General features: G+C 37.7%; 3 protein-coding genes across 7 annotated transcripts in view; all 3 read right to left on the reverse strand.

Moving 5' to 3' along the window:
- Nucleotides 1–671: 671 nt before the first annotated feature.
- On the reverse strand, nt 672–4,804 carry creld1a (CRELD disulfide isomerase 1a). Of its 3 annotated transcripts, none has more exons than XM_080301805.1 (6): nt 4,664–4,804; nt 3,536–3,707; nt 3,352–3,435; nt 3,095–3,190; nt 2,409–2,549; nt 672–2,303 (listed from the first exon to the last, which is right to left on the reverse strand). In XM_080301805.1, the coding sequence occupies exons 2-6, from the start codon at nt 3,705–3,707 to the stop codon at nt 2,083–2,085; spliced, it is 714 nt and encodes a 237-aa protein (XP_080157931.1). In that variant the 5' UTR covers nt 4,664–4,804; the 3' UTR covers nt 672–2,082. The 3 variants fall into 3 exon arrangements, with proteins under 3 accessions (XP_080157931.1, XP_080157930.1, XP_080157929.1); XM_080301804.1 differs by having other exon boundaries at nt 3,536–3,751; nt 4,664–4,803; XM_080301803.1 differs by having other exon boundaries at nt 3,536–3,766; nt 4,664–4,801.
- Nucleotides 3,822–12,489, reverse strand: il17rc (interleukin 17 receptor C). Its single transcript, XM_026167812.2, has 15 exons — nt 11,230–12,489; nt 10,623–10,782; nt 10,106–10,340; nt 9,423–9,526; nt 9,224–9,329; nt 9,095–9,136; nt 8,812–8,930; nt 8,214–8,270; nt 8,048–8,108; nt 7,733–7,956; nt 6,696–6,749; nt 6,558–6,612; nt 6,376–6,477; nt 6,184–6,222; nt 3,822–6,099 (listed from the first exon to the last, which is right to left on the reverse strand). The coding sequence occupies exons 2-15, from the start codon at nt 10,728–10,730 to the stop codon at nt 5,528–5,530; spliced, it is 1,878 nt and encodes a 625-aa protein (XP_026023597.1). The 5' UTR covers nt 10,731–10,782; nt 11,230–12,489; the 3' UTR covers nt 3,822–5,527.
- Nucleotides 12,490–14,396: 1,907 nt separating this feature from the next.
- The window catches only part of LOC113022421 (inter-alpha-trypsin inhibitor heavy chain H3-like), a 29,589-nt gene continuing 18,560 nt past the window's right edge, over nt 14,397–25,425 (reverse strand). For all 3 annotated transcript variants that reach the window (XM_080301807.1, XM_080301806.1, XM_026167813.2), the window contains 8 exons: nt 18,293–18,358; nt 18,046–18,093; nt 17,371–17,442; nt 16,862–16,969; nt 16,552–16,720; nt 15,422–15,570; nt 15,264–15,348; nt 14,397–15,164 (listed from right to left, as the gene is read on the reverse strand). In XM_080301807.1, the coding sequence (XP_080157933.1) occupies nt 15,050–15,164; nt 15,264–15,348; nt 15,422–15,570; nt 16,552–16,720; nt 16,862–16,969; nt 17,371–17,442; nt 18,046–18,093; nt 18,293–18,358 (812 nt within the window). In that variant the 3' untranslated portion in view covers nt 14,397–15,049. The remainder of the gene's footprint in view (nt 15,165–15,263; nt 15,349–15,421; nt 15,571–16,551; nt 16,721–16,861; nt 16,970–17,370; nt 17,443–18,045; nt 18,094–18,292; nt 18,359–25,425) is intronic.

Below are 25,425 nucleotides of genomic sequence, written 5' to 3' on the forward strand. Positions count from 1 at the left end.
TGAATGATTATTCGTGTGAACGTGAGCTAATCTCCCATAAAGCATCATTCCTCATACATTAATTGCATCTGCATCGTGCATTGTGACGGTGTGATGTTGTGTTTGAGAGTGATGTGTGTCTCACTTACTGTGTCCCCTTAGTAGACAGCCTGTGCAGTTCTGTGAGAGTGCAGCATGTTCTTGGAGTTGCTGGTGTAAATGCATTCAGAAAAGAGGGATGTGTGCGTGCATAACTGCAATTTATTTGTTTATGAGTGCGTGTATGTTGTTGTGTGAATGCACAAGATAAAACTATTTAAAAAAAACTGAACAAAAACAACAACAACTTTATAAAGAGAAAGTCCCTAAATTTAAAAAAAAAAGAAAGTGAGATTGAGTAAGTTTGGGGAAAAAAAAAAGCATGGATACTCTGTAATGTTTTGTTTTATAAAAACTATAGGAGGCTGTCCTCAGTGCCCCAGTTTGCTATTGTATGTGCTGTATCAGAATATTACTATTGAGTGTTGGCCAGCTTGTTTATATCCATCAAATAAAGGTGACTTTCTTTCTGTCTGCGTTTGTGATTTTTCAACTAAAATCACTTAAACAGTTGCTACTTTATACATAAACTTTGTCTACCTTCTTTAAGTTAAAACCTGATTTAATGCTCACTGAAGATGACTGATTCAGAATAACTGTATGTAAAGTATTTATTTGAGCACCTTGAAAAATGTGCACATGGAAAGCATTGAACATAACAGCTTTACTACAAATTTCCATACACCAACACAAATCAGGATCCTAATGAGGACACATAATCTTTCCTTTAGTTTGTGCTGACAGCAAAAAGCAAAGATGAAAACCAGCACAGAGAGACTTTGACTTCAGAAACATGAACAGGTAAAAATGGAGGCAGCAGCCTAACTGCTCATCGCTGCTTTTGCTACATGTTAAAGTTCAGGGTCTGGCTGCTGAGCTGGGGTCCACATGCCTTGGACCATCATCTGTAAACTATAAAGATGGTTATGTTGGGAAATTTTAAATAGATCACCAGTTTGTGAAATACTGAGACCAGGCTGTCTGGCAACAACAACCTTGACATAGTCAAAGTCACTTAAATCATTAGCCAACTATATATTTGCATAAACGGCAGCTGAACAGGTGTACCTAAAAAAAAAATTTAAAAAAAGGGTGGTGAAAGCATCCTCTCATTGTATTTTGGCTGCTCCAAATACAGAGAAAAAAAAACCCCAATCGTTGGTCATTTCTAATGCAGTACATACAAATAACAGCAGCATTTTATATGGAAAACTGGCCATGGTCATTACCTTGGACTGCTGCAGGAGCACAACATTAATGTGTTTGTTTGATATATATAATAATCTAAACACATGACTTTCTTCCTAAGCCTTCTGCTAAGATACCTTCTCCCCCCTTTGTTTAGATCTTTAGTTTGGATTCTTTGGCTCTTACTTGTGTAAAGTGAGACAACATTCACCGTGGTATTTAGATGTCTGCAGCTTCATTAATGTCCTTGTGAGAAAGATACTTGAGACCCTGAAAGTCAGTTTTTCCTGGGTGCCTGTGCCAATACTTTTAAAGATTTAACAGGTTTTACTTGAATCTCCGTAATCAAACTCACTAAAACTGCAATGTGCACATAGAATTCAAGACATCTGTAATTTTATTCTACGAAATAAGACGATGTTAGATACCACCAAATGCACTTCAACTCTTGAGCTGCTTAACTGAATCAACCTTTTGTAATCTCACTGCACAAATATATTTTCTTTTCCGTACTCCATAAGGACCATGATATCACACACTGACTTATGGAAAAACAATTTAAATCCATGAGTCTGAGAAAAATCTGCAGACTTGCAGAAGATAAGGCACACTAAATGTCACCCTCCTGAATCAAAAAATTTTATAAGCAGCATAAACAAAGTAATAGTTTATACACTTTAACAAACAAGACATTTTTAAAAGCACATATTATATTCCACACAATACAAAATAATGCAAAACTCCATGGCCACTCTAAGCAGCAGCGCATTGGTTTGTCCATTTCCTGTAAAGTTCTCTTTGCAAAAGTCTGCAACTCTAATGTCCCTTTACAAAGCTGTTTAACAATCGGTCGCCTCGATCAGAAAGCCAGTAACCCGCCATGGCTGCCAATGCTCCCATAAACACAGATGTGTAGACCAAATCTCCCTTTGCTGCAAGTGTTGCCAGAGCACAAAGGACCACCCCAAAAAACATCTGCTTCAGTATCTCCACCTCATCATCCTGGATATCCTCAAATAGACCTTTCTCCTCAAAATCTGCAGAAGGGTGGGAGAAAAGAAGAATTCAGTTTGGTTTCCTTTGAGCAAATTTTCTGTTCATGTATTTGTAAGTGTCCATGGTTAACATTAGGTGGCACTCACGAGGCAACTGCTTTTTCACACAAACACTGTCCATGCGGATGAATCCTTCAGCGCAGTCACAACGGAAAGATCCTTCTGTGTTGGTACAAATCTCATCGAGACCATGGCAGGCAAGCACACGGTCACTGCATTCATCTATATCTGAGCAAAACAATAGCAACAGAATGGTCAGACTTTTTAAGCAGCTAGAACTTTGGAGCTCTACTTTTCCACCATGTACCTGCATCATTATTTTTCACCTACTTTTTGCTCTGTCATATAGAGTGAAACTAGTACATATAGCTAGCGATGCTTTACTGAGTCATTTGTTTGCTTTTGGTTCACATTTAATCATCTACTAGTATCTCCTCCTTCATAGCCTGGTTGCACTCAATGGTGTTTTTGCCTCAAGTTTTGTTGTTTTGACCTCTAATGGGAACAATTTTCTTGCATATTTTTTCAGTGTACTCTTTTCACTGGAGGCTGACATACAAGCTCTTTCTTCAAACACACCTGAGCTTGTCTCATTTTTGTGCATTTTGTGCTATTTTTAAGGCAACAATATTGCAAAAACACTTTTATATTGTGAGAAAGAATCATACCAGGTATTTTATTACAACACAATATGGCACAGGCCAGTTTTACAGTGTTCCAGCATTTTTGGAACTCATGCATATATCATGCACAAACTATTCTCTTGTATTTACCCAAACACTTGGATCCTGTCAGTCTGTACCCAGAAGCACATTTCCTGCAGCGTGCTGGTCCGCTACCCAAGCAGCCCACACAGGCCACGTCGCAGCCTGAGAAAAGAGGGGTCATTTCCTTTTTTTAATCCACTGCCTGCATTGCATTCTTAAGCTGCTGCAAATAATAAGCAAACAAGTGAACAATAGGTCCAATTCTTAATTTTCTGCATGAGTATCCAACATAGTTTCTTTAACACCAACTCTAAGGCACTGACCTCTGCACTCAAAGGATCCTTCTGTATTAAAGCAGTAACTGTTTGGAGGACAGTTACCCAGCTGTGTGCCACACTCATCGATGTCTAAAACATAACATTTAAAAATGTAAAAACACCTTTTTAAAAAAATTAAATATATAAGTGATAATGTCTTGACTCCAGAAAGAAGCTCTGTATACAGTACCTACACAGATCTTATTATGGAGTGTCCATCCATCTCTGCATTCCTCACACTGGTCATTTTCTGGCCCTGAACACAAACTGCAGCTATCTGGACAACTGCTCACCTGAACAGCCAGCAGACTCCATAGACAAACACCCTGAAGCAGGTTTCTGTGGAGACTCTTCATGCCCATCTGGCCAGAAGATGAAACTATGAATTTGCTCCAAAATACCATGTCTTTACGAAATGGTGCTTGTGTTAGTAGAGATAAAGTGAGATTTATCTGTTTACTTCATGACAATATCAGTTATTTTCCACAATTATATTTAATGGTCTCCAACACTGCTTCACAATATTTCACACATAACACAAACGTTTTTGTTTTGTTTTGACACAGGTTTTATATATTAAAGTTTTACATATAAACAAAGGTTGCTTAAAAATACACAAAAATACTATTACAGTTCTGAAAGCTATATCAATTAACTGCTATTATCAACAGTTACTGGAACATCACAGATATATCATATCAAAGGTATTTGTTGTCTTATATGTTCTGACTGTTTTTTATTTATTGATTGATTTTTTTTATTGAACTAAATGCTGAAAAAAGAGGCTTGTGGTAATTTAGAAATGATGTCATCACCTAGTTTGCCCAGTAGAGTGGTTACATTGTTTACATTGTACTCAATATTATCTGCAGCTGTAGCAAATTATGCACCACACTTGAGCAGAAATTATTAAGTTGCTATAAAGCTAATAAATTTTGTTTTACTTCCCGAAAAGTCTAAAAATGGAAACCTCCAGTATTGGCTGGGGTAACAGAATACATTGCTTAACACACCCTAATTAGGATTTTCCATATAAAGGATATTAACTTCTAAAATATTCTTAGTTAATTTATTTGTTCCACCACTGTTTGGGTCAATATAAAAACGAACATTAACATAAACAGACAAACAAAACCAAAAGAAACCGGACGTACTCGGTTACCGTGCTTCTAAATATAAAGTAGCCTTGATGCCAGTCTCTGGTTCTTCATGTTTCACGTTGAAAAAAAACAAACATATCAGCCGACAGAAAATCTGACACTAAAACAAGCAACACGACCAGCAACAAACTGACTCTGAAATGAAGAGTATTCGTTACCTTCGCGCTGCTATAGGGTGAAACGGGCAGAAAACTTTAAAAGAAGTGAATCCAAGACAGACCCGCTTGACACATGACCCGGCTGTTGGCTACATTGTGTTCGGTTGCAGAGATAACTCACACCTCCCGCGCGGGCGGAGCACATATCCGTCCCAAGACACCGCTCTTACGGAATGTGGTAATACTTATAACAAGTACTTCAGTAAGTCCTTACACTGGCCCAATAAGAGCCGCTGTCCTTCCAAAGACCAATCATAACTCGATGTGTTTTAGCTTTTAAACCAAACAAAAAAACAAAAACAGAGGCAAATATAGTTATAGACAGGTGTGGACAGGCTTCCGTGCACGGTTATTTTTAGTCTGTAGGAGTTACAGTTTTGCAGCTTTGACAATAAGACTATAATCGTTCTTGCTTTCAAAAAATCCCCTAAAAGACCAAAATGAATAGATCATCCAGATTTTTTTGCCGTTGTCTTTGTGTACAGAGATGATCATCTCAAGACATGTCAGGACTTAGTTTATACTGTCAGTTTGTATACACTGTCCTGGTACAGCAGCTGCTTCTGCTTAAGCAGATTTAAAAAATAAAATAAGGCTTGAAGGTATGTGGAGATTTAGAACAACAGATTATTGGTTATGGTCTCTGTATGGAATTTGTTGACTGTATTTGTATCACTTATCACTGAGTCGGGAGTCTTATTCTTCATTAGCATATCATCTTCATGGCAGCCAACTCTGATGAACATATTCTTCATGTACACAAAAAAGCAATACAGCTTATTAAAGTACATTTGGGTGATTTAAAAGATTTACACGATGATGCCCTCTTGCTGGTCTTGGTCCCTTTTTAGCCATTGGAGTACCTCACCTTCCTCCATATGATCCTCTCTCTGTCTTTGTCACAGTTAGCTCAGCTAGGAGAGACTGATTCTGAGAGGGAAGACTAAACAGTGGCAGCCCCTGAAGAAGCTCTGGTAAACACCTGTCTCTGGTGTGAGTCTCTCTTGGGTGGGAATCAAATTTCACCAGAACGAAACGTTTACCAGCTCTATCAAGGAGCTTGTCAGCTTGAATTAGGGACAGGGAGGCTGTGAACAAATCAGAATACGGTGACCACAGCTTTGGTAGATCATTTTCTTTGTTCCCCATGCTTTCGTTGATAATATCTTTGTTCCAGTGCATCCATTCTTCGGTTCTCTCCAAGGCTCTACGTGTCAGAACCAGCAGAACTCGGCCACCCAGGCTGTTAAGCTCCAGCAGCTGTGAATGCAGCCATGGCAGAGGCCCCCAATTACACTGCTCCCTCCTGCTCCACTGGTCGACAGACACACTGAAGCCCTTGTCGCTGAGGTTGGACCCGATCTGACACACCAACTTAGAAGTGGCATCATCCACGTCTGGGGGGCTCAGCAGGACAACATGACGCATCTTACAAACTTTAGAGAAAAGTAAGTTAGAATTGTATTGTTGTGGGTGTATGTGTTTGTGTGTTTTAGTGAAAGTAGAGAAAAAAAACTCACTTTTTACTATCCCACCGTGTTGCCAGCTCCACACCCATCCTATAAAAGTAAGAACAGGTAAATTTAAATCACTGGATTTATCACTACATGGATATTTATCTCTTCACAAATAACTGATTCGCTGCACCGTGAATACGCGATGTTATTGTTAGACTACTAACGCGAAAAAGAAAAGGAAATTTTCAAACTTACCCTTGATAGATTTATGAAAGGACCATAACAACAGCACAGTAATGAAAGCCAGCAGCATAACAGCAGTGGCTAGGAGACTCCAGCGCCACCTGCCAGCTGCAACTAGGAAAAAATAAAATCCCTTTTCAGAAAATAGAAGAATGCTATTCTTTTACAATTTTTAAAATGTGGCATGTACCTACCATTGTCATCAAAACAAAATGGACCTAGGTCATGTTCCATTCCCTTTACTCTCATCTGCACAAACAAATAAAAACAAAGGAGTTACCTCTGTTCAGGAATCAGGTATGACTAAGTCTATACATTTTGGAATACTTTACCATCAAACACGGCAAGGGCCGGAGGGGTACATTTTCAAACACAAATGTGTTCACCTGATGAAACAATTGCAAATCCTATTAGTTTATAAAATAGGGTGTTCAGCTAGACACTGTTTTATTTTATTTTTGTCTAATACAGATACATTGATACTAATATTGGTACTTCACTCGTTGCAAATGTCCTTTATTTTCAATTAAGAGCTGGAACAAACTGATATAGTGCATGCAATCCCGATCAAAAGTTTAAGACCACTTGCAAAAATGGCAAAAAAAATTTTGCATGATTGGATCTTAACAAGGTTCCAAGTAGCGCTTCAATATGCAACAAGAAGAAATGGGAGTGAGACAAAACATTTTTGAGCATGTAGTTTTTTGAAAACAACGCTGAAACTGAAACAGGCTGTTTTACAGCTGATCAAAAGGCCAAATCTGTCAAAGAAAAATTGATTCATTGTCAAATTCTGTCAGGTAGTCACACTGTCACGGTGTTCTGAAGGCAAAAGCAAAAAAATGTTCCCTTTTTGAGTGTCGTCAGGTTGCTGAACTGCATAAGCAGGGTCGCAAAAAGAGTCTCTTGAAATCCATATACCTGACCGTTTGGACCAAACACGGGACATTGAAAGGTGGAAGAAAGTTTTATTCTCTGATGAGAAAAAATGTAACCTTGATTCCAACGTTAGTGGCATGACAAGCAGATCCCACCTGAGATGTTTTCTACACGCCACAGTGGAAGGGGCGCCATAATTGTCTGAGTTGTTTCAGCACTGTTTTCAATAAATTGCGTGCTCCAAAAAATGTTTTGTCTTTCTTCTCGTTGGATGTTGAAGCTCTACATGGAACCTTGTTAAGATCCAACCATGTAAAATATGATTTTTTTTTTTTTTACCATTTTCAGGTGGTCTTGAAAACAGATAGATAGATAGATAGATAGATAGATAGATAGATAGATAGATAGATAGATAGATAGATAGATAGATAGATAGTGAAGAGTCTGAAAAAGAGGAGTGCACGCCTCACTAGGCTGTATCACTTCTTACCCAGAGTCCCTTGATGTTTTGTTTCCATGCAGTGCCATTTTCCAGCTGTTGGCTGAAGGCACTCCTGCTTCGACTATGTTTCTTAAGCAGCCACACTTTACCATCCAGCCTGCAAGGTGCAGACACGTTCCAGGATAACATTTCTCCAAAGCTGGTCATTTGTACATGGGGCTTTGACACGGTGATATTTTCCCATATGTTCTTTTGTGATTCATTTAGAGAATCTAGGGGAGACACATAGTGAGTTATGATGTCTACATTTCAAGGAGGTAATCATCCCAATTAAATAAATACACATTGCTCAAATTTTCTCACCAGATTTATTGAAGGGGCATTGTAGTGACCGTGTAGACCTTTGTCCATCCTCGTACCACAGCTATAGGACATGTGAATATGTGAATATGATAGTCATATAAGTCTGCATGGGACACAAGACTGCTGATATTAGCCAGGAGAAATCATGTAAAAGAGCTGATGATACCTGGAGACACATGCAGCGGGTTACGGAGTACAGTGGTATGGTCATCCTGTTCCAACTCTGCAGAGTAACATTTAAAATGGCTTCAGCGAAGAGTAGTACAACTTTAGTACAATTTGCCTAATTGCCCAGCTACTTTTGTGGGCAGAGGAAGACAATATTCACTACATTTATCAGGTTATGTTTATCAGGTAGTTACTTTGCAGTGTTAATGATTACTTATTATTATTTGCAGTGCATTTAATAAAGCAGTGAAAGCATTTCCTCCTCAAATTCTCGAATTATTCCTTAAACTAAATACCTTCTTCACACACACTAAAAGTAATAAAATTAGCTTCACCTACACCAGCCATCGAATATTATGATTGTATACTTATTCGTGTTTATATAATATCATGAAAAACTCCACATGATGAGTAATTTCTCCTCTGATGCGTTCTAATAATTTGAAATAAAGTGAAATTTTAATGCTACAGTTTTACTTGGAATGGTGTTTTTGCTTCTTTTACTAAAAAAAAAAGTCAAACCCTTTCCAACCTTTGTACAGAATATAAATGACAAACTATAAATGTCATGAAATTAAGGCACTGATATCACTAACCTGACACCTTCCTTTCTGCTCGTACTGGATGCACATCGAGGGGGGGATCTTATTCCCGTCTTCAAGCTGCAGCTCCACTTGATTCATCTTTGAGTTTACTGCAAATGTGAATTTGGGCACTGAAAAGAGGAAATCAGTGTCAGTTATTAGGTATGTTTTCTCTCTCTCTCTCTCTCTCTCTCTCTCTCTCTCTCTCTCTCTCTCTCTCTCTCTCTCTCTCTCTCTCTCTTTTTGTTGTTTTTTGCTTTAATGCACAGGGACATTGTTTGATTGTGTGTTTTACCTTGACACTCTGGTAAAGTTTTCTGCAGTTCCTGGGAGCACACTGAGAACAAACAGGTATATATGTCACTGTTGCCAGATGTGTAATAAGCTGTAGCTTTATAGTTCAAAGGTAATTAAAAATACACACCTTCATTAAAAGAAGGAGCAGCAACCCTTTCAGTTATAGTTGAGCTACGGACAATCAGGGAGATTTCAAAGGGAAAGCCATCTGACTGAGTAATCACCACTGAGATCTGTAGAAGTCACATACAGATCAGCGTTAACGAGACAAGTATGCTGGAAGTGAGGCAGTAATGGCAGTGCAAAGTACATGGGGTTTACAATACCTTTAGCTGGTTTTGTTGAGTAAGAGCTTCATTATTCACTGTAAACACCACCTTCTTGCACTTTGGCATGGACGCTTCTGTGCAATAACATACTGTCAATGACCCTGTGGTAACACAGAAACAAACGAAGGTGTGGATAAGAAAGAATTGAAACTTCATTTCCACAATAAGCCAGTAGTCTTATCTGTCAAGACGCTTGACTTATATTGTATTACTAACCATTAGCAACTGAAGCTAGTGGTTTTCACTTGTGCCACTGTTATCTATGACAGCATTGCAACAAACCTCTGCTTCTTCAGATTGACTTATGAAAAAGCAAATCAGATGTAACTGATTTTTATTGTGAGCTAAATTGTTGTTTTGTTAGCCAAACACGTGTTCATTTCACACAAACCATTTCACAAATAAACTCCATGTTTGCTCATTCATTGTTCCAGTGATGATTCCCAACATGCCAGGACATGTTCTTCTACATCTCACTTGGATGGCTTCCAAAACACATCTGCTTGTATATCGCAGCAAGTAACTCTGACTTTCAAGTAAATAAGAGTCATTGCTCACTGTAGTGGCTTTCCTTCAACCAAGACAAAAGTTTAAAAATTGCATCACATAAAAGCACGTTACAGTTTCCTTTTGTTTTAATACAAGGCTGATGTTTGAACTTATAAGTGGATTTCAAATACCTTGTGAAGTGATCTTGTCTTCTCTGTATTCTTCCATTTCTGAGCCAGAGGAGCCTTGATCCTCCGTGTCTTCATCTGGATCGATGTTAAACTCTATGTCTATCACCAAACATAATGCACATGCTGTCTTGTTCGTACAGCAGAGCTTAAAATCTGGTTTTAGTGTCTGAACATCCACAGTGTTTTTGCTGGGATTAACAGGCATCTCATCTTTCATCTTGCATTTAGAGAGACCCTTTAAGGAGAAAAAAAATTGGAGGAAAAACATTTGACTTGTTACTGAATGAGCCTGGGTGGCAATATTTGCAGTTCTGATGACTATGTTATAAAACATAAAACACTCTGATCATATAACCTTTTGTCTGCTTTTAATTAAATGTTTAAGAACAGATAACTTGATTGGTGAAACAGGAAATGAAAATGTTCAGGGACATTATGATAAACTATCAATGAAAACTGTGTTTTATGTACAGGGCATGCCATTGTCGGTGTATTTAAGCACTGTAAATTATAGTACCTGTGAGCAAATGACTTTGTGGCTGTCATGTTCAAAAATCTCCAAGCCATGAAGTGGCATGTGTAGACTCAGTAAAATACACCAGAAGGACCATCCAAGAGCCAACATTCTTCTTTAGGTATCTGCAGCAGTCCTACAGCATTCTTCTACGCATATTTCTCTGAGGGCAACATTCAAACCTTGTTAAGCGAGTAATTTGGCTGCTTCCTGATCATCAGCTGGGTTAGAGATTGGAAGTTATACACATAGAAACTCTATTTGTACAAGGAAGGGAGTGAGGCACTGAGATAAACTATAAACCCACATATATGAATATGTGTTTCACATTTGTTTATGGTCTAGTCAAAAAGAGATAAAAAAAATAAGTTATTTTGTTTAACAGAATAACTTAATCAATACAATTTAGATCTAGCAACTTGACTGGCATTGGCAATCTTTGTGTTGTTAACAAATCCATTACAGTGTTCGCTGTTAACTCAATAGTCCTTGCTTAAAACGCATTCAAACATGAAAAATAAGAACACTGTAGTCTGACATTAGATAAGACAGGAGTATAATGACATAAAACTACAGCAAAATTAGTAATCTAATAGAGAAATAGTCTTACTTTCTTTAAAATCTCGTGTTGTAATCCACTCCAAAGTGTGCATTTCTACTGGGTGTTCAGCTCCACACCTTACCAAAGTATCCCACAAGTGCTTGAGTCATGTGAAAATTGCACCACACCGCACGTCATTGTACTGAATCAAGACAAGTCCCTCCCTCTCTCTCCCTGCCTCTCTTTCTTTCTGTTCCTGTCTGCAACTGAGACTCAGCAATGCGCATAATCCTAAAACTTCCTGCTCCGAATTCTTGATTACAGTGTAACCAACACAAACGACAAAGTTCAAAGTCCACAAGGAGGTTTTTTTCTGGGGTTTTTTGTTGTTGTTTTTTTTTTAATCAGAACAAGGTTCAACCTTTATAAGACTAAAGTATTCTTAAACAGTACACAGAGTGTTACTTTAACAGTTAACAGTTCCTATTTGGGTTTTTTGTTCTGTTTTTTTGGGCAGCACTTGATAATGTGTTCTCTGTGCCTTTGTCAAAAATTCCTTGTGTTGCTGTTTTTGGTATACTGTGCCTAGATAAACAAGTTTAACACCTACTTGCATGTCTTTCATCCACTCTAATGCAGCCCGTTGAGTGAGAATTATTCAAGGAGGAACACAATGGCACACACCTTGCACAGCAGCTCAACTGGTTTGACCACATAATGCTTAACTAAACTCAAAACCGTGTCTGTCTCTTGAGAAGAAAAACAAGAATAATAAAAAAAAAAGAAAACCTATATCAGTGTTTTTGCTTTGTCACTGTGAGACAATGGCACTGAAGTTTTCAAGCCTTTCTGCATTTACCATTTCATTTTTTGTCCGATTTGTTTTTCAATGCACTGCAATAATCAGAAATTTCCAGTTTAAGATAACATCTTCTCTTTGTTTAAGAACCAGTTAATAAAGAGTGAGTGAACAGTGAGGCATATCACCACCCGTGTAACCGAACTCTGCTTGTCCCTGTCCATGCAAGTTTGAACACTTTAAAACTTGTGCTGTGTTTATGTTTTTCAGTTTCTGCTATTACCATTAAAAAAAGCAGATAGCCTTGCTAATCTCATTTCTTTTCACTTAAACATGGAGTTAGCTTTCATTCATAATGCTTCAAAATTATTGCATTTAAACAGGTTGCCAATGTGAAGTATTTGTTACTTTAGCGCAGTGTAAGAAGTGTTCACATTACTTTCACTTTTGGTTTGTATCATGAAGAGACAGGTGCATGCAGAGCTACAAGCTGGTGTTGTTGCATTCTTTACATTGAAAGGACTAAGATGCTTGGTAGAAAGCACTAAGACAGTAAGAAGTATATAAATAATACCTTTTTTACTGTCAATTCTGTGCAAAGGAGTAATGTTGGAAGGTAAAGTGGCACCACACATTTTCTACTGAGTAATTACCGTTATTGCAAATCTTGATATATATATATATATATATATTTTTTTTTTTTCAAGACATTAAATACGAGGTTATACGAGTCATTCATATAAACCTTTTTTTCTGTTAATGTTGGTAACAGGTAGAAAAGTATGAAGGAGCATTAGTAATATATTAGTAATATATATTATTGATCATATTGATCATTATTGAGAATACATTTGGAATTTCTTCCACAGTTTTCCGTCTGACTTTCTATCCCATCTTTTTAATGTCCTTAAAGTCCTCTCCACACTCTGTTTATGTGCTAAGAAATAACCTCCTTCTTACTAAAACCGATTCTGAAGTACGATCTCATTAACCCAACTACACAAGACGTTTTGCAGAGGGTAAAGCAGCCATGACAGTTTGCTTGATACAACAACTGTAACATTCAGATTTCTTTTTCTCAAAATAGAATTACAACTTTAATCTTGAAACTTCAATTTTATTCTCAAAATGATAAATAATATTTTTCTTCTTATGTGGCCTAATACTCCATCATAGGAAAGACATTTTCCTCATTTTACTTTGAGTTATTTAACTTATTTCACAGTTAATATAAATCTTTCTTTTATAGCTTAGCTTATAACAAAGAAAACTCTAGTCTAGGTGTTGGAGTAAAAAACCTTAGTAAACAGAACCAATCAGTGCAAAGTTTAAAAAGACTGAAGAGACTGCTTAAACTTTTCTTTAGGAGTTAGATATGTCACTGTATTTCTTGGTCAGTCTTGGACACATCACCCAGTTTGGACTGGTGTGAATAAGTGACCAACGAACTAAATAAGGCCACACATTCTAAGGAGGAGAGGCCAGGGCCCCCTATAAAAACATGGAGGCTCCAGTCAACATAACATAACAACACAAATAAAATAGCCTCTACACATTTAACAGAATATTCATGCTCACAGTATTCAAGTTAAAGTTGACAGATTATATGAGTTAGGCTGTATGTTATATAACATATGTGTCATGGTTCTATTGTGAACCAAAGTCTAACGTTTTGTTAGACTTTGGTTCCACTCCACTGATTAAAATAGCTGCCTTTCCGCACCAGTTGTGGTAGAGATGCATGCTGGGAATTTTTTTATTTTTTATTTTAACTTAATCTCAGTCATTTGTGCAAAATGTCCTTTAACCTGTTGTCATCAAATATGGAGGAGCTAAGATAAGGCATATTAGAATATCTTGAAAGTAAGAAGATGAAAGACTACTCCTTCCCATTTAGTACTTTAGTTTTCTTTATATGCAGTTTTATTTTAAACTGTAAATCTGAGCATTATATATACATATGTTTTGGGAAACTATAAACAATGACCAAAAGGTAATAATAACAGTAAAAATTATAACAATTTATTTAGTAGTTGCAGTATTAGAAGTACTCATCATTTAAACTTGTGTTTAATTTTCCTAAGACTTCTAAACTGGTCCATTGTTTGAGTTAGGTGCCTCCTTATGCAGGAATAGGTCAGTGTTAAGTGGCTATAGAAAATATAACAAAAAAAGCATTTCTTTGAAAATAGTCAAGTAATACTGGACATAAATGAGCGAAAAAGGAGCCAATGTCCAAAGGAAAACTTTGAAACTTCAAAAAACCCAGTGAACCGTTGCTATTAATGTTGAAAATTTACAAGAAAGTCTAGCTCTCTCCTTGAAAAGAAAATACAAAGAAACAAGGGTGGCTCGAATGTGTTTTGAATTTCTTGTACATCAACCTCCCCAGCAGGAGGGGCTTATAGCTGTTGTACAGAAGAGCTCGCAAACAAGGTTAGGGAATAGTTTGGATTCTTTATTCATTCGCTTGATATCCATTCCATAAACTGTTCTGAGGAAGTCATGAAATTATGCAAGAAAAATAACAGCATTATATTTGTCAGAGATCCTTGAATCAAGTCAGCCTCATTACATGTCATTTGCAGTTTGAGGCTAAAGACAAAACAGAAGAAATGTTTTAAAAAGTTTTCTCTCTCAATGTTCTGGTACTTAACCAGGATTCAGAAATATTTGAAATTGTTATTTATAAGCAAACCTTCTACAATCCAACTCTCTTCCAGATCAGCCAGCAAAGCTGATTAACATTTAGCTATAACAATATGATTACTGTAGTTTAAACTTATAAAATTAATTTTTTTATTTTTCAACGAATTTAAAAAATAAAGGTGTAGAAGTATGCCTGTTATTGTCATGTCAACTGCATTTGTGTCATTTTGGACGCTATGTTAATGGCAGATGGTGGTAATCATAAATCCTGATTTATGTATGTTATTTTTAATTGGTAATGCTGTCTGACACTAGATCCACATTCACAGTTATATTTCTACATGTTGGAAACAGATGGAAAGAAAGTTTCCACAATATATGTTTTTGCCTTGTTTTCCTTTTAAATTAAAGATTTTTCAAATAAATCAACATATTTGCCAGTTAAAGCTGTGTAATGACAAACTGGAACAGTGGTCTCTGCAGGGCAGAGTCAGCAGACGTGAGCCAACACTTCATTGTGACAGGAGAAGCAAAGCTGTAGTCAACAACCATCTCCCTACAAAAGAAAGAATAAAGAGATCATTAATCTTTGTAGAAATGGCTGGATTCTAAAGCAAAACAAAAACATAAATACAAAAAAGAAAAGAATATATACCCAGTAACGTCTGCCTCCTGGTTTTTAATCTTTAGTTTTCTGACAGGAGCTTGCTGTACCTCCTCATAAACTGCAGCCTCTACAGCTGGAAAGAGAGAGTGAAGCAACATTGAAAACCAATGCAGCAAGGACACACACACACACAGCTTTTCACTCACCTAAAAGTCCTTCAGCATTGTTGTCCGAGGGACGCTGTCTTAAAACTGGCCAAAGGATTTTTGGACCATTGTTCTCATGAACTATGATGACCATTCGCATGTCTCCAGTGGAAACGTCTATTTCGTTGTTGCGCACAATCACTGTCACACTGGAAAAACATGGAGTTACTCAACTTTTTTTTAAAGCTGTATAAAGCACCTGCACAGATCATGCTACTTGGATGAATTTAGCCTGCTCTGATTAAACAGCAGTGCAGTGCATAAAGTACAGGGACTTTAATGTTAGCATCTTTTGTAAAAGTGAATTTATGACAGTGAATTCATGACAAACTCTACTTCATGTCTGCCCCTGCCATTTTCATTCTGTACTTCAGTTCATGGCCTGAACAAATAATTATTTGCATCCATCAATGCATTTTCTTCCACTTATCCATGATAGGAGCTGGAGCCTATTCCTGAGAGTTGGGGTACACCCAGGATAGGTCCTCAGTCTGACACAGTGCTGGCTTGGTTTCTAATAAGTAAACTTAAGTCTGTAAATAAATATAAGTGTATGGCTTGTAGTCTACCTCAGCATAAAAAGTGAAGATCTGTATGCACTCGTCTGCCTGTATTCTCGTGCATTTGGGCTTTACTCAAATCCACTCATGTGAGAAACAATCATGTTCCTGCTTTCGCTTTCCTTTTCTGAGCCAGCTAATCTCTGTTCTGTGTGTTTTAAATCTCACAGCCTCTTATCATTTTGCTTTTCGGACTCCTTCATGTGACCCACCTCTTCCAATTGCTTTGCCTCATCCACCATTCGCATGTACCCTCCTAACATTGACTCTGATCTGTTACACTATGTCTAATCACCAAATAGCTTATAATTCATACTCTTTACTTATAAATCTTACCGGTGCTTTCAAACGATCTGTCCTTACTAAAATCATATCCCATCTGTTCAATAATCAACACAAAATAAAAAACAAACTTTTTAGGGGTTTCAGCCTCAGAGATGTCAGCTAACATATATAGGTGCTGAGAGAGACAGTCTTCTCATGTAAATCTTGGTAACACAGGTGAATAAGGTCACACATCTGTGCTTAAAGCTGAGAGCACGAGTCTCGACCATGATAATACAACATCACCTTCCAGCTGTAATGCGATCCTGTCCAGTGTAATATGTCACTGTCTGTCCATCTCGTACAGTGACCCAGTTGGTGTCGATCTCAACATGTTGGCTGTCTTTGACGTGTATGAAAATTCTGCTGAAGCCTCCATTTGTAACTGAATCAAGCTCACCATTTACAGACAGTTCTAGAAGAAAAGAGAAATGCTCATCTTATACCACAAACTGGAGTTTTCATATGAAAAATAACAATGGGGAAGAAAAATATTCGTTTATATTACACTGAAAAGAAAAAAAAAATTAGGATGGAAAAAGCTAACACTACTGACCCCTGCTGGGATAGTGAAGAAGTTTAAGGCGGACAGGTCCACTGACATCAAAGCATAGTGGAACAGTCTGATTCTCAGCTTTTAGCAAAAACCTGTGGAGTACAGGAACTAGAGATACAGAGGTACACAGTGTTAGAACATTTTTAGTGAAATTAAATATTCACCCCAGGTTTTCTACCCAAAATGTGCTTTATAACCCCTGAGCCAGGAATCCAAAAAATACACATTTGTTCATACATACTATGCAGAGCCTGATTTATATAACATATTATTCTTACAATTTTGTTTGCTTTTCTTTTTGTTTTATGGTTAATGAAGAGATTTGAAAAACAGCCCATGTTTGGAGTTTCCTTCCAGAAAAAAAGTATGTAATTTGCTGCATATCTGAGTACATCATGGGTTGTTTGGAACTTGCAATACAAAAAAAGCAAACAAACAAAAGAAACCAAACCAAAACAATTACTATTATTTTTTTTATCAACCTGAATGACATCAAGGCAATACAATACCATCAGTGGATTCCAGAGTAGTAGTATCACGTGAAAGATGAACAACAGCAGGTTGGACATCAGGGAGAACAACTGTAAATACATTTAATCACATACACTAATATTTTAAGTCTTTATGTTGCATATTGAGTTTATAAACACATCCTGATACTAACCACTGCTTTAAATAAATAAATAAAGACATGTATATATTGAGTCTCACAACTCAGTGTCAGTCTGTAAACATAGTTTGTACATAAATTCTAATTTTTGCACTTCAACTTGTTAGAAATGTTGTTGACAAACATTATCAAAGACAGCTCCTACACTGGTTTTGACCTGTTCAACCTGCTTCACTCAGGGAAACACTACAGATGCAGCGTAAATAGTTTCTTCCAAAAAGCCATAACCACGCTGCACTGACAATACAATACCACCTCCCAATCCAAGGACTACCCTCTACACCCAGACTACACTCTTTACCATCACTACTGTGTAATATTTAATTAACGTGCAATAACCAACACAGTAAATATATAACCCTATTTGTTTTTCCCCCATTATATATTTATACATTTGATGTTTTTTGAATACTGTTCATATGTATATAGTGCTGCAAAATACTGTTAATCTAAAGCAGCAGTTACATAAACCTTGCATTGGGTGACGGACTAATAAATTTGTTAAGCACTTCACCTGGTGCAAGGTATCCTCTCCCTCCTCTGGGGGTGTGCTGTTCCATGACTAAAAATAAACAGTAACATATAAGAAGGAAATATCTGCTTTTATGAAATACTATTTTTTGCATGTTTTTGTAAAAGAGTACATTTGAAAAAATAATAAATAAAAATAAAAAATTGGTAGTTACCAATACTGTTAATCTAAAGCAGCAGATGCATAAACCTTGCATTGGGTGATCTAATAAATTTGTTAAGCACTTCACCTGCTCCAGAATGTCCAATCTTTCCTCTCTCTCCTCTCTCTCCTCTGGGGGTGTGCTGTTGCATGACTAAAAAGAAACAGTAACATATAAGAAGGAAATATCTGTTTTTATTATATACTTTTGTATGTTTTTGTAAGAGTACATTTGAAAATTCAGGGATAATATTAATGATTATATTTTAGCATTGACAATATGATTTTAATTAAATAGCTTGCACATACTGGTGTATTAATTATTCCATTAAACAGATTTGTTTTGGTAGTTACCAATACTGTTAATTTTATGGTAGCAATTACATGAACCTTGCATCAGGTGATGGTCTATTACATTTGTTAAGCACTGTACCTCGACCAGAGAATCCTTTTTCAGGTGAATTCTGTACATTACGTGACTTAAATAAGAATAGACAATCGGACTTCTACCGGATTGCAGAAGTTGGAACAGTTTGTTGCCAGGATGGGACGGGTCCTTCAGTATCTGCGCTGCTCTAGTCCGTCATCTCCTGGTTGCATTTATACCCTAGTGGAGGTCCCTTAAGAGGACTATTAATCATGTGACTCATCACATGAGCCAAAGTGTGAAAAAGGCATGGGTCATAATCACAAGAGGTTTTTGGGTTAAACCACTGTGGGACCTTGCTTCACCTGATGCTAGATGTAAGTGGGGCGTGAGCTGGGAAGGCACCTACAAACCAAAGCTGGTTTGTAGGTGGCAGACAGTTGGTGTTGTAAGCAACCCCCTCTGTTCAAAGATGGTCATTCACAGTAGACATAAATAGCTTCTTTTACTCCTCTTTCAGATTATCTGTCTTCTGTTTCCAAAATGTGAACATTGCCATCCTTGACAGAGTGACCTTTGACCTTTAGATCCAGTTGTACAGCCAAGTCTTGTCCCATCAAGATGGCTCTTCTATGTCATGTGTTTATAGTATGGCTGTTTGGATTCTGTGATGTAGAGGTGTGGCTGGGTCTGAAGTGGACTGGGATGTCATGCTTGGTGAAAATTCTCATTTGGTTCTAGAACTCAATACGTTTCTCAGATGAAAGGTGAAACATCTTCAAGAAACTTAAAGAAGTCCATTAACTTAGATTCCAAGCTCCTTAGACTACCATGACCTGGATGACTGAGAACCTACCCCATTAGCCTTTTGCAGGTAGTTGTAAAAATTTACCATAGTCTCCGATAGTATTACAGGTACATTATCCCATTAATAAACTGAAAAAAATAAATAAAAACATTCTGAACGGTCTTCAATTTAGAAGTATCCTTAGAGGTTCTAAGGTTCTAAGCCTGATCAGAAATGGCCCCAGTGGAAGGGTGGCTGTTTTATGAAAGGGAAACAGAGGCAGACAACCATTCACACTGACATTCACACCTATGGACAGTTTAAGTTTAAAATAATCAGTTAATCCAACCCTGCCAACTGCATGTCCTTGGACTGTGGGAGGAACCTGGAGAGGACTAGGGCTGCCACAAACGATTATTTTGATAATCAACTAGTCACCAATTATTTTTGCGATTAGTCGACTAATCAGATCATACATCCATTGGACATAAAACATACAGCTTATTGCACCAGCAGCATCTGCTCTTATATAACTATCATTAGCTTACAGCTTTAAGTGTTTAAGGTATGTGCTAAATAAAAATAAAGACAAGATGATAGTTTGTTAAATTTTAATGAAATTTGCAGATTGTTTCGGTGAAGTTTAATAAACTTCTTACTATCTAAAATATAACGGGACACCGGAGTATATTCTCGAGCATCTCACACTTCTGATAATCAGTCGTCTGCTTATTCAGCTGTGTAAAAACTATAATTTTAATCTCAGCCAAACCGATTTACTCAGGAACAAATAAAATACTAAAAAAAAAGGCCAAACAATAACATTTTTAAGTTATCTAAGTGACTTATGTATGTTTAACCTGAGTAGCGAAAGACAGCGGTGGGTTTGAAAACGATTTGCCGGGAGTCCAGTGTTCTCACGGGCTCGAGTGCGCCTTGCCCCCAGCTAGGAAAAAGTCGGAGCGCTTTTGAAAATATGTGGTGTCTTGATAAACTGAGCAGATATTTGAGGTTTAAATAGTTACATTCTCGCCTGAAAATATGTTAAATATATTTTGTGACCCAGAGAGAATAATCAGAGTAATATTAAAACTAGCTAGCTGCCGCCATTGTTGGAAACTGAGCTGGCCTGCGCTATGAATTCTGGGACACAACTTCTTCTTCTTTGGGGTTTAACGGCAGCTGGCATCCTTGTACATGCAGTGCTGCCATCTTCTGTTTCAGTCCGTTATTATACTCTTAAATCTTATTACTGCGTCTTTTCGACTATTAAATCAGTCGTCGACGATTTTGATAGTCGACGTAATTGTGACTAGTCGACTAATCGTGGCAGCCCTAGAGAGAACCCACACAAACATGAGAAGAACACACACACACATATATATATATATAGATAGATAGATAGATAGATAGATAGATAGATAGATAGATAGATAGATAGATAGATAGATAGATAGATAGATAGATAGATAGATAGATAGATAAAAATCTGATAATGTAAGATGGAATGAGTCTAAAAAATTAACATGCATTTATATAGAACTTGCTGACAAGAAAAAATATAACTGTGTTTATAAGTGAGAAGTGAGGGAGCAGGTGAGAAGTGACGGAGCAGGTGAGTAAGTGACGGAAGTGACGGACAAGGTAAGCGACTCATGTTGTAACTGACGTCAGACGCCGGAGATTTTGGCGGAAAATTAAAGCAAATGGTAGTTTAGATTTGAACAAATTCATTTAAGCTTCAGCATTACCAAATACACTTATCAATTGTCTTATAACTAACACTATTTGTCTAAATAATCTCCAACACCCTGGAGAACAACGAGGAGAGTTTAGAGACTCTCCAAGATTACATCGATCAGTGCTTTCAGGATCTCGTGATGAAGAAGACCCCGTGTGCAGCTTCCCCGGCCAAAGCTGAGACGCCGTCGTCGAAAAGACAACGCCCGGCAGATTCCCCCGGCTCAACATCGCCAGCCGGCAAAGATATTGCCGACATATTGGAGTCAATCGACAAGCGATTGTCCAGTTTCGACGCAAGGCTGTCCTTGGTGGAGATTCTTCACCGAGAATTTAAATGCTTGCGAGAATCCCTGGAGTACAGCCAGCAGCAGGTGGAAACGCTTGCTGCTGAAAATGCCACGCTAAGGGAGTCGGTGAAATGTCTCACAGATAATGTTACCCAGCTCAATAGAGAAAATAAAAAAATAAAAGAAACAGTTATCGATCTACAAGCTCGTAGCATGCGTGATAATCTGGTATTTTCTGGTATTCCAGAAGCCGCTGGAGAGGACGTGGAGACCACGGTAAAAAGCTTCATCAAAACCCACCTGAAGCTGCCGGAGGACACTGTGAAGAACATCGTCTTCAATCGGGTACATCGCCTCGGCCCCATTCGGGCTACGGCCGGGAGACCACGTCCTATCGTGGCCAAATTCGGCCACTTCAAACAAAAGCAACATGTGAAAAGCCGCGGCAGGGAATTAAAAGGAACGGACTTCAGCGTGAACGACCAGTTCCCCAAAGAGATCTTGGAACGACGCAGGGTCCTCTTCCCAATCCGACGCGGCTTCATCCAGAAGGGCTCCCGCGCTGTCACCGCTGTGGACCGGCTGTACGTGGACGGACAGCTCCACCGCGACCCCAACATCACTCCGTGGCTGTATTAACCTCACACCAGATAAGAATCAGCTACACCATTTCCCTATCCACTCACACTAACTTGCATTAACATCTGTTTAACTTACCAGTATCAAATCACATCTTAAAGTGTGATTTCATAGCAGAATTAACACCGTCACTCTCCGTCAGTGATTTAATTGGAATGTTTACGTTTTGTTTCTGCTTTTTTTTTCTTCTCGTTTTTTTTTTTTTTCCCCTCCTCTCTTTTCCCCCTCTTGGTTTTATGCTGCTTACCCCTGTCCTTGGTTTCTTTCTTTATTCCTTTCACTGCCTCGATCACCTGCTTCGACACTCATCCACAAACATCCTTTATTTCGACACATACGCACCATGCGCTCAACGGCAGCACATTTACATCAGTCAGACAGCGCACACAGTCATATAAGATACACACACACTTAAGCCAAGCCTACTCATATTAGTAACTATGCATACACAAAGTCAGACTCAGGGAGCATCTCGCCACACATTTTTTCTCTCTCTCCTTCTCTTTATTTATGAACAAGTGACGTATTCTCTCCACCTGTCTAAGCGACGCACACAGCATACATCCCTAGTTATACACAAACATCTATGGGTACACTGAGGTTCATTACATGGAATATAAATGGAGCTGGCTCCAGAGAAAAGAGGTTAAAAATATTTAACCAACTCAAAAAACTACAGGCAGATGTTGTCCTATTACAAGAGACCCACAGACCTCTTAGAGGTTCGAATGAACTTAAAACACCTGAGTTTCCTAATGTGTTCTCAGCTTGTTATAATTCTAGACAAAGGGGAGCAGCAATTTTAATACATAAAAATATTAATTTCACAGTACTCGATACAGTTATAGATCCAGAGGGCAGATTCTTAATCATTAAACTATCTATACGTGATAAAAAGCTATGTATTGCAAGTGTATATGGTCCAAATGTTGATGATCCCTCATTCTTTCACGGTTTTTTCAGTGCACTCTCTGAACACTTAGATGGCACACTTGTTCTTGGAGGTGACCTCAACCTTGGACTAAATGAAGACATGGATAGGCTCAATACAGCGGGAACTCAGCGTAATTGGCAGTCCACAAATATAATCAAACAATATATGAGCGACTTTGGTCTTTGCGATGCATGGCGCTCCCTTCACCCCACCAGTAAGGAATATACTTTTTTCTCACATGTCCATCACTCCTACTCTCGTCTGGATTATTTTTTGGTCAGCAGCTCACTGCTGAACGACATTTCAGACACTGAGATTCACCCTATAGCTGTCAGCGATCATGGTCCTGTATCTTTAACACTAATGCACAAGAATAATACTACGCCAAGAAAAAACTGGAGATTTAATATATCACTACTTAAAGATGAAGACTTTATTAAATATTTTAAAAAAGAGTGGACTTCATATTTGAACTATAATGACACTCCCGAAACATCAGCTTCTGTTCTATGGGAAGCAGGGAAAGCTGTGATGAGAGGTAAAATAATTTCTTTCTCATCACATAAAAAGAAAAAAGAAAACAAAAATATTCAGGAATTAGAAAAAAACATCAAATCACTAGAAGAAGCCTACGCGTCCCACCAAGATCAGGAAACATTGAACAAAATACGCAAAACAAAACTAGAATTAAATGAGATAATTGATAAAAAAAACAAAATTCTTAGTACAAAGACTACGCCTACAAAATTATGAACATGGTAATAAATCCGGTCAATTTCTAGCAAACCAGCTAAAAATAAATAAAGAAAAAACAACTATATGTGCTGTTCAAGATTCATCTGGGAACACATTATATGAACCGATACAAATAAACAACATTTTCAGGGATTTCTATAAAACGTTGTATTCACCACAAATAAACCCATCTAAAAAAGAAATTGATCAGTTTTTGGACAACATAACTCTTCCAAAATTATTGGACACTCAAGCAATGGCACTGGATTCACCACTGACACCAGGTGAACTCCAGGAAGCCCTGATAAGTATGCACAATAATAAGGCTCCAGGTCCAGATGGCTTTCCTGCAGAATTCTACAAAGAATTCTGGTCGATTCTAGCACCAGTTTTCTACAGAACGTTGTTGGAAATTAAAGAAAAGGGCAGACTTCCATCAAATATGAATTCTGCAAACATTAATCTCCTGCTAAAACCAGGCAAAGACCCTATATATCCCTCAAGCTATCGTCCAATATCCCTTATAAATGTAGACCTTAAAATAATCTGCAAAGCTCTCTCAAAGAGACTGGAGAAAATAACCCCCCTCTTAATTCATCCTGACCAAACTGGTTTCATAAAAGGTAGGCACTCATCAACAAATACACGTAGATTACTTAATTTGATAGACTACTCATACAGTAAAAACCTAGAAACTACAATATTCTCTTTAGACGCAGAAAAAGCATTTGACAGAGTTAACTGGAAATTTCTATTTGCAACTTTACACAAATTTGGTTTTGGATCCTCTTTCATAAACTGGTTAAAAATATTATATAATTCCCCAACAGCTTGTGTTAGAACAAATGACCAGACATCCTCCAGCTTCTGTCTCTTGAGGGGCACCAGGCAGGGATGCCCACTCTCCCCTTCACTATTTGCAATTTTTATTGAACCACTAGCAGCAGCAATTAGACAGAATTCAGTAATTAAGGGCATAAAATGCAAGAACGTGGAACATAAAATCAGCCTTTATGCGGATGATGTGTTACTCTTTCTCCAAAATTCACAAACCAATATCTCTGGGGTGATTGAATTGATAAACTCTTTTGCAAGAATATCAGATTACTCAATTAACTGGTCAAAATCTACAGTCCTACCGATTAATTGCTCCTTCCATAATTCCTCTTCTACACCACTGCAATCGGGAAATATAAAATATTTAGGTATTAATGTTTCTCCCAAGCTTGCAGATCTAACTAAATTAAACCATATCCCACTTTTAAAGAAGGTAGAAGATGATCTGGCTAGATGGAAATGTCTACCCATATCACTCATGGGAAGGGTTGCCGCTATAAAAATGATGGTCTTACCAAAAATAAATTATTTATTCTCAATGATCCCAACTAAACCGCCACAAGATTGGTTCAGATCTCTAGATTCATGTATGTCCAAATTCCTTTGGAAAAATAAACCCCCACGTATAAGCTTAAAAACACTACAAAAGACCAAGGATAAAGGAGGACTAGAACTGCCTAACTTTCAGCACTACTTCTTAGCCAACAGGCTTCAGTTTATCTCAGGATGGCTAAAACACACCCTCTTAGATGAACCTTGGCTAGATGTAGAACAAGCACTCTGCAATAATCTAGAGATCTCAGACCTACCATTTATCAGCTCAAACATCCAACGACATGAATGCTTTAAAAGCATCAACATCAGCTCTTCTCTGACAGCATGGTGGGAGTTT

The sequence above is a fragment of the Astatotilapia calliptera genome, chromosome 5, assembly GCF_964374335.1.
Source record: "Astatotilapia calliptera chromosome 5, fAstCal68.1, whole genome shotgun sequence".
In the NCBI taxonomy this organism is placed as follows: domain Eukaryota; kingdom Metazoa; phylum Chordata; class Actinopteri; order Cichliformes; family Cichlidae; genus Astatotilapia; species Astatotilapia calliptera.

Excerpts from the sequence above, each read along its gene's own strand:
- creld1a (XM_080301804.1), bottom strand. The coding sequence starts at position 3,749 with ATGGTATTTTGGAGCAAATTCATAGTTTCATCTTCTGGCCAGATGGGC. Across the intron at positions 3,191-3,351 it reads AGGATCCTTTGAGTGCAGAG|GCTGCGACGTGGCCTGTGTG; the intron begins GTCAGTGCCTTA and ends CTCTTTTCTCAG. Across the intron at positions 2,304-2,408 it reads TGTGAAAAAGCAGTTGCCTC|ATTTTGAGGAGAAAGGTCTA; the intron begins GTGAGTGCCACC and ends ACCCTTCTGCAG.
- il17rc (XM_026167812.2), bottom strand. The coding sequence starts at position 10,730 with ATGTTGGCTCTTGGATGGTCCTTCTGGTGTATTTTACTGAGTCTACAC. Across the intron at positions 8,931-9,094 it reads AACTTTACCAGAGTGTCAAG|TGCCCAAATTCACATTTGCA; the intron begins GTAAAACACACA and ends TCCTCTTTTCAG. Across the intron at positions 6,100-6,183 it reads ACACGGTGGGATAGTAAAAA|TTTGTAAGATGCGTCATGTT; the intron begins GTGAGTTTTTTT and ends TTTTCTCTAAAG.